This window comes from Lactuca serriola, chromosome 8, assembly GCF_051521515.1.
Source record: "Lactuca serriola cultivar US96UC23 chromosome 8, Lser_US96UC23_V15, whole genome shotgun sequence".
Lineage (NCBI taxonomy): Eukaryota > Viridiplantae > Streptophyta > Magnoliopsida > Asterales > Asteraceae > Lactuca > Lactuca serriola.
Genome location: NC_136415.1, coordinates 88,708,782 through 88,722,652, shown reverse-complemented (window position 1 = coordinate 88,722,652; position 13,871 = coordinate 88,708,782). Strand labels below are relative to the sequence as shown.

Genomic DNA, 13,871 nt, shown 5'->3' with positions numbered 1-13,871 from the left:
ATGGACTTGTGATTGGTTTAATGAATGGGATGGTTGTGTTTGCTCATTATTGATTAATTGGGCATTCATAGGGGAGAAAAAAATGAAAAGTTTCAATGACGAAGATGAAGAATACGATATTGGTAAAGATAATGACGTTGTTGAAGAGTATGTGGTGGTTCGACAGGTGGAAGTCAACGATGGTGATGGTGTTTTGTATTGGCTGGAATGGAGAAATAAGGTTGGTGATTTTGGTCTGGTGATGGTAGTGGTGATGGCAGACGGTAGTGGTGATAGTGGTGGTAATGGTAGATAAAGAGTAGGGTAGGTTGGGGGCATGGTTGTGGTGTGTGTGTGAGAGAGAGAGAGAAAGAGAGAGAGAGAGAGAGAGAGAGAGAGAGAGAGAAAGAAAGAAAGAAAGAAATAAAGAGAGAGAGAGAGAGAGAGAGAGAGTGTGTGTGTGTGTGTGTGTGTGGGACCCTTTATATTAAACTAGGTGAATGTTCGCGCGTTGCGCAGAGACACCTATATAGTTGAAGTCCTTACAAATATATGTTTTTTTAAATATAACAATAACGTTGTTGTTGAATTTCATATAATAATTTTTATACTAAATTGATATAATATTAATTATTTTGAATTATATGATAATATATATATCTATTATAACTTCATAATCTTAATCGTTTAAATGATTTCTACCCGTGAGTTACATATGAACAAAATTAAATATAATATATGGTTTAATGTTATTTATAGTTGTTGTTATTGTTAAGTAATTTTTTAAAATTTATTTGCTTACTGTTTTAATTTCTATCATTATAATTATTTAAAACATCAAACATTATTTTTTGATTTTAAAGGTAACAATATAATCATTTATATAGAGTTAATTTTAACTAATGATATTATAAGTTATTTTAAGCTACTTAGTTGGAAATTTTTAATGATTATAAAAATATATTTAGGAAATATTTTAGTTAAATTGAAATTACAATTTAATTTTTGCATTTATCACTTTAAACTATTTACAAAATATTCTTTGGTTTTTTAAGTGGAACTGAAATTTATATTTAAATTGACATTGTAATGCGCAGAAATATCTATATAGTTAAAGTCTTTACAAATATATGTTTTTTTAAATATAATAATAACGTTATTGTTAAATTTGATTTAATAATTCTTATACTAAATTGATATAATATATTGATTATTTTGAATTATATGATACTGCGAGTTACACATGAATAAAATTAAATATAATATAGTGTTTAATGTTATTTATAGTTGTTGTTTGGTTTTTAAGTGGAACTGAAATTTATATTTAAGTTGACATTGTAATGTTATACTTAAGTTAACAATTGAAGTATTTTGTCCAAACTGTTCAAAAGTTATAGTTTTAAACTGATAATTGTTTACATAAAACAACATATTAAATCTAATAAATTAAATATAATATGTTAAAAGTTAAAGACATAACTTTATAAGCAGAAGTAAATATATTATTTTAAAATTGAAATTTAGTTTATTTATGATTACACTTTAGGTTTGATATTTATTTAACCTTATTAATCAACTTAGAATCATTATTAGAAAGACACTACAATTTATCACTTTTAACTATTTATAAAGTATTTTTGGGTTGTTGAAGTTAAAGTAAAATTTATATTTAAGTTGACCCTCTAATGTTATATTTAAATAAATAATTTAAGTATTTTATACAAATTGTTCCAAAAATGAATCTTTAAAATGATAATGGTTTAAATCGAACAATATATTAAAACTAATAAAATAAATATAATATGTTAAAAGTTAAAAAAACATAAATTTATAAGTAGAAGTAAAAATATTATTTTAATACTGAAATTTGGTTTATATATGATTACACTTTAGGTTTGATATTTATTTAACCTAATTAGCCAAATTATAATTATTATTAGAAAGAAATTGAAAAGTCATGGGAGTTTCAAATGAATGTGGTGAAAGGAAAATAAATAAGAGTTTTAAATGAATGTGGTAAAAGGAAAAATGCTTCCTTTATAAGTATATAATAATAATTATATATTTTTTTAAATAAGGAAAAACTTCATAAATGATCTTTTTGGTAGTGAAATGACGAAAATACCCTTCAGTTAACGGACAGAATATGATGGAGTGAGCAACAAGGACCAAACATAAAAAGTTTTGAAACCACATTTGTGGGGTTTTTTAAACGTAAGGACAAAGCTTCAAATTTTGAGATACCATAGGGACCATTTATGAAGATTTGTCTAATCCATATTAAAAAATGAAAATTTTAGTTTTGCTCTGTGCTAATAAAAATTCACTTATAATCAATCATATGCATGAAAAAAGTCAATCTGTAAAAGAAAAAACTAATGAAAACCTTATGAAGCAAACTCCATATTACTAAATATCATATAGACCAGTAACTACATCGTCAAAATAAATCTCAGATTTCTTAATTAGGAGGAATAACGTAGTCTTGTAAAAGTTCTCAACATTCATCCAACACTTTTTACACTTTTGTTGCACATAGGCTATCAATTTTAGAAGTGTAAAAGAAATCATAATACAATAAACATAAAATTCCTACGAAAAGGTCATTCCTCGAGCCACCACACAACATTGTAAGATGTAAATCAGACACAGACACACATCCACAAGCAATTGTTACAGCGGTCAAACCCCAAACTCTTAACTATTTTGCAGGTATACAATCTTCAAATATATTTATCGAAAAAAAAAACATCAATCAGATACGTAAAAAAAAAAAAAAAAAAGTGCTGGCTAGACTCCTCTAGGAATAAAAGTTCAATTAATTGCAATTGCATCACTTCCTAGAGAACCAAAAGACACCCTTTTTTTATCCGACCCAAAGTTGAACTTAAGGTCAGATTCACCATCATCACCAATAGGTATAACACCACTGCTTGTAGAAGGAAAACTGAAAACAATTCGCTCAGATTTCTTTGTTCCAAAACTGTAACTTGGGATAACCGGTGATGCTACTCCGGTCGCCGGAAAATATGACATGATGGATGGTGTAGGCGGCTCTGATGCTGAGCTGACGGTGGCAGAGAATGGGAACGTGAATCCACGGCTGTTATCCGATGATGATATCACTTGTTGTGGGTCCGGCCTTTTGAAGGAAATCGGCTTCAATATTGGTTGAGATTGTCTCTTTTTACTCACATCCTGACCGTTGATTTGTTTGTCAAATGACGATGGCTGACTTTTTTCTTTTTCCTTCTGTTTTGAACCAATCACAACAACTCCCAATGTAAAACAATAGTTAACAATAAATAAATGAATAAATAAATAATTTACCTCATCATCAGCAGCAGCATTTGTATTCTTGAAAACAAATGAAGGCTCTGCATCCTTGTTTAAAGTTTTGACCGGGTCAACTCCACCTTCATTTTTTTTAACAAAAGATCCTAAAATGCTACTTTCCTTAGAATTGGGAATAATCAAATTGGAATTATTTTCAGAAGGTGATCTTTTCCATTCAGTTGCAAGCTTCAATTCATCTGCTTTTTCTTTAGGCGTAGGCTTGTGTCTATCAAGTTGTTCCATTATTTTTCTAACTGTTTCACTAGATGCTCCACTAGTACCACTACTTCCAGAAGCTTCCGGATTCTTCTGGAAAACAGGCACAAAGCTTCTAGAAGCATTACGTCTTTCAGACTGAGGTTCAAATGGGAACTTGTTTCTTACACGACGAATTGGTCCCACTGATCCATAGACATCACCACTTGACTTCATCTGTGTTGGATAAAAATAAATAAATAAATAAATAAGCTCCCATTTTTTTTTAAATATTTAAATAAATTATCACCTGACTAAAAATAGGAGTACGCGAATGTTGAAATGGTGTCACAGAAACATTAGAAGGCTGGTTATCACCTTGTAACTGATTCATCTGTTAATAAAATAATAAACAAAATTAAACATAACAAGGGTAAAATAGTCATTTAGTATCCTTCAAAACATACCTTTGGTTTAGTACTTGAATAGATGGTTCTAGAATATGGTGTTCTTGGGAAACCATGAAGGCCATATCTGGTTCTTTGAATCTGTGGGGTCAGATAGCCACGTTGTTCTTGAACCATGACACCTGGCCAACAAGTGGGTGACTTTGATGAAGGTGTGATGTTATGTGGCTTTAAAGGAATCAAATCATGAGTTTGACTTTCCCTTTCATCTTTTGACTTTATAGTGTAAGTATTAAACCCTAGTTTTTCTGATGTTCGATTTCCCATATAAGCTCTTGCAATATCAATAGGTGAAGCAACAACTTCATCTTGCATCTGCAATAAACAAGAAAAGTAAAAAATTTCACCTGATTATATAATACAATACAAGTAACAAAAATTTAGTAACATTTTTCCTTACATTTGATTGCAAATGAGGCATTGGGGTTTCCACCACATCCACTTTAGCTTTCCCATGAGAAAGAGAAATTACTTCTGGTGTTTTCTTCACTTCTTCAGCATTAGAAACATCAACCGATCTAGAATTCAATATCTCCATCAAACGATTCCTTTCATCCCTGTATTATACTTTAACTTTTAGAAAGAGAATGATTATAATATAAGTATATAACTAATTACCTTGAAAATTGTTTCCCTTTCAGTATGTTCTCAATTTTAGCTAAACCATGATTGCTAGGTGAGTTCTTTGATTCATCTTGTTGGAGAATATTATGTTCTGAACTTCCCTTCAATTTGTCCATTTCATTACTGGATACTCCAAGCTGCATAACCATAATGGGATACATTTAGTTACAACAGACATATAAGCATATATCCTCGTACTCTTAATGATTACATTCTAGAAAATTTCAGATATCCATATGAATGTTTATATGTTTACATGTCTTGGGATAAAAAGGATAAAAAACTTGCCTCTAAAGTATGTTTATCATCACTTTTTGCATTTTCAGTTGCATCTATATCTTGATCATCTGTCCAATAAGAAAAAAAGTACATGTATTAGCAAATGACATACAAGAAACATAATTAGCTGTTTTTCACCCTATGTTGGTATCTCTCTTTAGTGTGGAAGACTTTACATTATGAATTCTAATCTTCCATTGCCCTTCCAAATCTTTTTGATGCCACCAGAACCATGAACAATCTGATAAAGACCAAAGATTTTTTTGGCACAAGCAATTAACATCTACCAATTGCATGTAAGCAAGGGGTGACTTTATATGCAATAACGCATGAATCAAATTGATTGCTACAATAAGTAACAAAAAATAATTTCTACTTGCTGTTTATGGATTATATTAAAAGAACTTGTTATGAGATTGTGCCACTGCCGCTTCAATAAAACATACCAGTGTAATCAATCTTAAACCACGCGTATTCTAATTGTATTGTACTAATCAAGTAGAAACGAAACCCAAATTCACTTCAAAACCTAATTTTTAATTAATATTGTATGCGTGACATCGTCATTGTGACTCACCGCGATCACCAGGGGGATCGTCCTCATACTCGTCAGCAGAAGAAGAGTCTGATTTGGAGAAAAGCGATGTCAGTATTGTGGTAGCACCACCAACAATGAGACGGCGAGCAGGATTGACAACAAGCTTCGACAACCAGCTACCGCCACCGTCTTGAGGTTCGGCCGATTTATTATTACCAGTAGTCAGTGATGGACGGTCGTAAGGAGTAGACGGCCGCTTCCTTGAAATAGGAGGCTTCCTGTATTTCCCGCCGGCACCGGCGCCTCCTCCTGAGTACGGCGGCGCCGAAGACGACGGCTTAGCGCTCTCCATCTCTCTCTCCCTACGTGTTCTTTTCCCTAAATTTTAAACCAAAGGGATTTTAATGAGTTTCGGAAGACTTTTAAGTTTACTCTCATATGCCCCCGTACATTGGTTTACAAAATTTTGGATAGAATAAATTAAATATTTGAAATCTTTTCCAAACTTAGATTTTTTTTTTAAATGTTTTCCAAACTAGATAATTTAAAAAGCTATAGGTCAGTTTTTTAGGGTAACAATTTTAGATTAATGATGATCGATATATCTCAACAAGAAGCAAAAGAGTAAACTACAAATCTAGTCCCTTTACTAGTTGCCACCCTATGTGTATCTCATTGACTTTTTTGTGTTGGTTCAAAATAGTTAATTTATAATGTTTTAAAAAAGATTGATTTGTAATGTTTGGATTCCTAAAAAGTAACATCACGATGAATTCCTATATTTATGTTATAATATGCGAAATATTTTTCTATCTTTTGATCCTATCAATCCTTATACCCATTTAAATGATGACATTTGTCATATTAGTATCTTAAATGTCATTAAATCTCATTAAATGAGCATTAAATGTTCACCATTTCATTGGGTAAGAGGATATGTAGGAACAAAAATTAGGAGGATATTTAATTTCTCATAATATGCACAACACATGATTTTAAGGGTTTTTTTTGTCAATTTGGTCATTAAAAATGTTTAACATTCTAATGATGATGCTCTTATCATTTGCTTATCATCTGCGGGTGTTCGTCTCGGGAAACTAGGAAACTGATCATATCTAGTAATAGTTAATTACCTATAAAGGTAAATAAACTTTTTGCACATTTAATCACTAATACATTTTTTTGAACACATATGATCATTACATATTAATGGTGTACCAGGTTGGTAGTCCGAAAAAATTCATTATCGGTTCAATACTTACCAAGTCGGCGTTAAGAACACCATGGTTTGTTACGGACGAATCTAAATTCGAATACATTGTACACAAGTATCAGAACAGTATCTCATGAAACATGCAAAAGAGATGGTACAGAACAATAAAATAACAAGAAAGGAACAAGAGACATGGTTGTCTACACACTAAATAATATATGAAGGATCGGGCAGAACTATAAACATTCTAACAACGAGCGGCCTATAAATACTCTAGAGATACGATATCATAAGGCAAAACAAGGTAAGGCAAAAAAAAACATTGCATATGGAATTAAGTTAACACTAAAAATTGCAATCTAACTTAGGCATCGGAGAGTTATACTGACGTCCAACCCCCGATATGGTTGTCTAACCTAGCACTTGTTTATCTTATGTAGAGCGGAATCACGGACGCTTATTAGACTAAGACCCTTAGGTGATAGTGCTAAACATGCGCCTGGAGTTTGTCGTAACAACATTGGTGTCATCTGTATTATGATGGTACCAGCGTGAACAATAAAGGAAATACCCGACAAACAGGTTTAAATTGAAAACAACACAAGCAAGGCAACATGCCAAATAGTAAACTAAAGTAAACAAACTCCCCACCGCATGCAGAGGAAAAAAGACGCTGAATGTTTGCACGATATGTTTAATGACGGAAAGGAGTGTATCGTTTACCACCAAGAAGTCGGGTCGATACTTATATATGGGCAAATATACGACATAGGTATTCATATGATATATTATGGTAGTGGGAGTTCGACTAAATTATGTACGACCACTGCTTCTCACAGTTACGGAGCAGATAAGGAAAAAGATGAAACAACTGACAGGGCATTTAACGAGCTTTGCAGGACACTCTGTGTGGTTGAAAGGGATATTGTTTGTTCTATTAACTTTAATAGATCAGTTAACACAAGCAAAAAAACACACACATACAATAGCTTTCACGATCGTACAATCAGCGTCACCATACAATATTATATTCGGGAGAAGCATCATGAAGAAATTTGGAGCAATCTTTTCAACGATTCATGGCACGGTCCAATTCAGAACGCCAAACTGATATGGAACAATCTACAACAAGCCACCGACGGGACCCGTGGTGATGATAGTAGAAAAAGAAGCAAGTGCGACAATAACAGAAGAAACACAAGAAAATAACGGGTTAAGAAATCATAATCAATAACAGATATGCAGATCAAGGAGTGCGGGTCGGAATAGGGTTACCACACAGGCTAAGAGAGGGGTTAACAGAACTCTTAAAAGAAAATGTGTGTGCCAAGACGTGTAACATCACAAAAATTCATAGTAAAAAAATTCTTTTTTAAAACCATAAACAATACAAACAATTTGTTCCAAAACCAACCAAAGTAAATTATATCATTTAAAAATCAGAGTAAAAGTTATAAAAGCTAATGCGGAAAACGTCGGGGGGATGCTCTGCAGTCACGTCGGGCCCTTCTCTTTCGTACTGAAATAACTTAAACCATGAACATAAAACCATAAGCACAATCCTTATTGAATTCCCCAAAATACCACATACCATACATACAATAGAGATTGCTATGTGCCATACATAGTCTTTTCGTTATGCCATGAGTTGTATCATGGTCTTTCCTTGCCAGGTCGGGGGCTAAAACCCTAGGTCTTACAGACAAGTGCCAATATTCACCTCCTGGTCTTCAATGTAAGTATCACAAAGACAACTAGCATATATACTACATATAACGGCCAGGGTCCGGTCCCTGGTCTTGCACACAATTTGCCAAAAGCCACCTCCAGGTCTTTCATACAAATATCAGGGGCCACCCCCTGGTATTCCTATATAACATAAACCAGTAGGCCGACATTGGTGCCTTCGACCCCTAAGTATAGTGAGGAGACTCACATGAATCACGATGTTGACTAAAACCTCGTGCAACGCCGCACCCACCATAACTAACAACTCTCACGGCCAAAAGATGGGTATTAAACACCTCCTAACAATCCACACCAGGAAAACCCTAAGTCTGCCTTCTAAAAATAGATATTGACCAAAAGTCAATCCATGACAAAAGTCAATGGTCAAAGTCAATAACCAAAATTGACTTTAGCCAACCGCCACATCGTAGCCTTCCTTGGCCACGTAGTGGCCTTTACCCAGCCATGCATATAGGAAAGTCTCAGTCGCCACATCGTTCCAACCCATGGTGAAACGTCCCGAAAATTAAGACCAAAAATTTTTGTTTTTAAATTAATAAAATTGTAATCCAAAAATCATCATAAAACCAAGATAGAACAAAGTGTGTCAAATATATCATGAAACATCAGAGTAATCTTAAAATGCGGAACAAGGTGGTGTGTGCACTGCAATCATCCTGGGCTTTTCCCTTTCGAACCAGAAGTACCTGAAACATAAACTAAAAACCGTAAACACAAAGCTTAGTAGGTTCCCTAAAATACCACATATCATACATAATAAACACATAATAGGCCCCGCCCGGGATCAGGCCCTGCTTGGTATACAGATCTATCAGTCATCATGCCCCACCTGGCATGGTGTCCCGCCCTATATACATATAAACATATAATCATACAAACACATGCGATAATCACAAAGGTAATAGCATACATAATAGTCATCGGTCCATGCCCGGTAAGCATACAAGCACATAACATATGCAAGAGTCACGCAGACATCTAGCATCCTAACATAATAAACCATGGGTCGACATTGGTGCTTTCAACCCGCTAACACACAACGAGGAAACTCACCTCTAGCTATTGAATCACTCGACTGAACCTCTGACTAATGGCCCGGAAATCCCCGCGCTATCAAAATCAATAACATCCAATTATTAATTGGATTCTGACCCATAACCAAAAGTCTAATCTATCTAGCCCATAACCAGGGTAAAAGACCATTTTACCCTTTATCTAATTTGGCCCAAAGCCAATGCCCAATTCAACTATTCAAAAGGCCCAAATCCTAAAGCCCAATTTATGGCACAATCTTCCAAATTGGGCCCAATACCTATCATGAGCCTAAAATCCAAGGAAGCCCAACATGCTAGCCCCAAGCCCAAAATAAAGGTCTAATGGTCCAATAAGGCCCAAACTATAAAAACCCAAACTTTGCCCCAATATTGAGAATGGCCAAGTCCAACGTCCATCTACTGAGTATGCGGGACATACTCAGCTGGTACGCCCAACGTATGCCTCAGGCTCTCAATTCACTTTATTAAGCACTTAAACAGCGAAGACTTTTCTCCAAACTCTCAGATCTGGTGCCTAAGGGTGACTTATCACGTAAAGTTGGCAACTTTACATACATGCATGGCTTAAGGGGGCTTAAAAGCTCAAAAAGAGCTTAAAAAAGGTCTTAATACATGCATGGATCAAAACATTCCATAAATTTGACATTATTATGAACATGGGGACTAAATGGAGCTAAGATCTAGCATCCATTGCTTCTGGAGTAGATCAAAAGCTCACCTTTAACACAAAAGACTCAAAAGCTCCAAAACACTCCATAAACTAGATCGAACATATATGATCATCAAGGTGTGAGCTTTTTGCCTCAAAAATCTTGCAAATAAGAAGCTAACCCTGGATCTACAAGCTCAAGACACTCCTCTAAGTGTTCCTCTTCTTCTTCTCTTTCACAAACCACCAACAACCACTCTTTCAAGCTCAAAACTCACCAATTCACTTTATGGTTTTGATTTTATGGCAAGAGGAGGTGGAGGCTGGTCTAAAATGTCCAGGAGATGATTTTAAGTCATTTAAATATGGCACAAACCCTAAACATTAGGGTTTACCCCAACCTTGGATATGTCATGTGTACTCCACGTACCCCCCGCATATGTGGGTGGAATCTGAGACCATCAGAAGGCTAGATCCATAACATGTCATACTCTTGGGGCCCAGGAGAGTCATAAAGTTGCCAACTTTATGAGTTCCTTCACTCCAAACTTACTCAAACATGAGGAACATGGGATGATATTTAAGATCTAACCATCGAATGACATAAAGAAAGGAACTTTGACACTTACAAAGGTCCAAAGATAATATAAGGTGATGATAATGTTGACTCCTTGCAATATCCACTAAAAGATACCTTCATCTTCCTCTTCTCTTCTTCTTCAAACCAACAAAGCTTAAGAAAGACCAAAACTCAAGCTATGGATGAAGACTAGAGTTTTCTGAGCTAATAGGGGGCTTGGAGGCTGATATTGAACCCTAAAATGGGTTTAGATGGGTTTAAATATGAATGGAACCTTAAAAAGAGTCAAGGGATTGGGCCTAATTAGCTGCCATACCATGGTGGCCCAAAAGTACGCAATTTGCTTAACCATTGCCACGTAATGGCACAAGGTCTCTTCCAAAATTTCATCTCCGACCCTTGATAATTGCAAGCTTAACCAATTTAGAACACGAGTGTTACAACTCTCACCTACTTAAATTAGATTTCTTCCTCAAAATCAATTCTCACCACATTCCCAGCACCCAGACGATTCGGTTAATTCTTCCAGAACCCCGATAAAATTCGACTATGACATAAATGGCCCTTCAGTAAAATAATCAAACCCAACCTTATCAAGATTCACACACTGACGACAAACGAATCCTTTCCCTGCTAACCTTAACCAATAAAGAATAACCATCACCACTCGACTCAAAATCCATAAATCCAATACCTTGTATGACTTGTCGACATACAAAACCCTTCTGAATCATTACTAATACGACTCCACTTCGCAACCCAAACCAAACGAAAACCCTTCCAACCCTGAATTATCTTGTTGATTCCACCGAGAAACAGAATCCCCGACCATTCATCACTACCAAAAACCTTTCACTTGAAAACAAAGATGACTCTAAACACGAGTCTCAATCATTGGTAGCATCCCATGCTCATCTTGTCGATCCATAATCATATTTCAAACCTAACCTAGACCTATATGGCCTCGTACTTACCTTCTAATTAACCGAAATACTGGAATCCTAACCGGTTGTTGAGGCTGATAGCCTCACACACAAACGCACCATGCGACTCCAAACAAGGGTATATATTGGCAAGAGTTATCCTAGCCTGCTTGCCATAATGGCTCCAACAAGCCTCTTGATCCAACAAGGGATAAGATAACCAACCATTACACCGATGCAACATAATCTACTTTGCTTTAAATTAATGCTACTAGTCCAGCTGTAGTATTACATCACAACCGATCCTAAGTGGCCCACAACCTTCCTCAATCCCACGAATGTTGTGGCCTTCCCACAATCTCAGAACCCAACCTGTTATGGTCTAATCTCACATAAAGGAAACTACGAGCCTAATCATAGTTCCACAACATCCTTGCAACTGCTCATGTACCAGGTGAATGCTACGAGTCACCCCGTAATCTTGCAAAACTACTACACTACCTGCCAACCTAGTGAATGTTACGACCACCCCCATAATCTTACAAAAATCCTACTGCCACCTGCCAACTTAGTGAATGCTACGAATACCCCGTAGTCTTACAACACTTCTACCACTACCTGCCAACCTAGTGAATGCTACGACCACCCCACAATCTTACAACACTTCTACCACTACCTACCAACCTAGTGAATGTTACACATAAGTTTTAACTTATATTCTTAAAGAATTTATAACATCCTTTTTATAAAATAAAAACACCAAAATAACATAACTACACATATTAACTTCAATTCTAAAAGAACATTTCATTTCCGTTTGTTGCTTAAACTTCAATTCCTTAAAAATTCTAACATAATATTATCTACTTTACTTCTAATAGAATATTTCAACACAAGTAGAATCATATTATTGTAATTCTAACAACATAGTATGTAGTTTACCTTAACATATTCTAACAGAATCTTCCCAATAAGTCTAACATATCAAACTTGCCTCATTTACACAAAAACCTTCTCTTTTTGACATTATATCAAACACTTGGAAGACATGTTTATTATCAACATTCAAAAAATGCAACAATACAAGCAACATTCAAAAGCATTGATAACAGAAAAAATTGATTATTGATTATCATTCACTTCCAAAATCACAACTAGTAAATAGAAAATTTGAGTACAATCGATGCTAAAAAGATAAAATACTTCCTGATTCTGATTTGGATTCCAAAATGGACGAGTAGATAAAAGAATGAAGCTTAATCGGTGAGTGCTACTAACCTTAATCACTAACACAAAACCCTTGGAAAGTAATTTTGATCTGGGTAAATCGGGTGTGAATAACAACACCAAGGCATACCAAATACAAGGTAGACACATTAATATATCATGACATATAATAAGATACACCTTTCAATCACCCAACGTCTAATATGCATTTTCTTGTTTAATTCAAAAATGACAAAACAGAAAATATAACACATATAACATCATAATACAACCACACAAAAGTCCTCACTTCTAGTATAGACCTAACACTAACATGTTGCATCAAATGATTAGTTCAAGGATCTAGCATACATCAATTATCTAGTTCAATTGTGCCATCAATAATATTATATGTCTAGATTTCATTCTACCTTAGACAATCAGTTTCAAACTTTACACAATATCAAAAGTCGAGACAGAACATATTACATATGTATATGCTATCCCTCCAAACTAGTGCTAAAACAACACAAGAAATGACTCACCTCTTGTCCAATATATGTAAGCTATGAACAGAGGAAAATTGCTCCTAAGCAGATACTCTAACACCCCTACAAGAACACCCAATGAATTGATTAAGAACAACACTTAAAAGCCAAAACGGATTATGTTCGAGCAGTTCTCATGTCGTGACCAATAGGCGTCACGTCGTGAGGTAAGCACCCCCCACAACTATAGTCTGATCAACACCATCTTCATGTCATGGCATTAGAATGTCCACATCGTGACACAAAGTAACCGTTAAGGTTTGAATGGTCGTATCTACCTTATCACGACGTGGAAAAAAGGATGCTCATGAAAAATTTAGCATACATAAAAAGGAAATTTTATACAAAAAAATCCTTAAATTTTAACTTTATAAACGGAAAACAAAAAAGTTATCCGTATTTTTTTTTTTTGTAATTTAATCATTGAAACCAACACTAATGGCTTAAATGGTTGTTTATTAAATTAGAAAAAACTGCAAATTTGGTCCTTGTGGTTTGCGAAAAAACTTTAGATGAGGTCCAAAAAGTTT

The 13,871-nt window shown here is 34.7% G+C and overlaps 1 protein-coding gene across 1 annotated transcript; it reads right to left on the bottom strand.

The window, feature by feature from the left end:
* Positions 1-2,526: 2,526 nt before the first annotated feature.
* Positions 2,527-5,821, bottom strand: LOC145068548 (nucleoporin-like protein). Its single transcript, XM_079015526.1, has 8 exons — positions 5,458-5,821; positions 4,890-4,948; positions 4,596-4,738; positions 4,378-4,534; positions 3,978-4,292; positions 3,821-3,904; positions 3,310-3,747; positions 2,527-3,231 (listed from the first exon to the last, which is right to left on the bottom strand). Exons 1-8 carry the CDS (start codon positions 5,768-5,770, stop codon positions 2,794-2,796), a joined length of 1,947 nt encoding a protein of 648 aa, XP_078871652.1. The 5' UTR covers positions 5,771-5,821; the 3' UTR covers positions 2,527-2,793.
* Between the last annotated feature and the right edge of the window lie 8,050 nt (positions 5,822-13,871).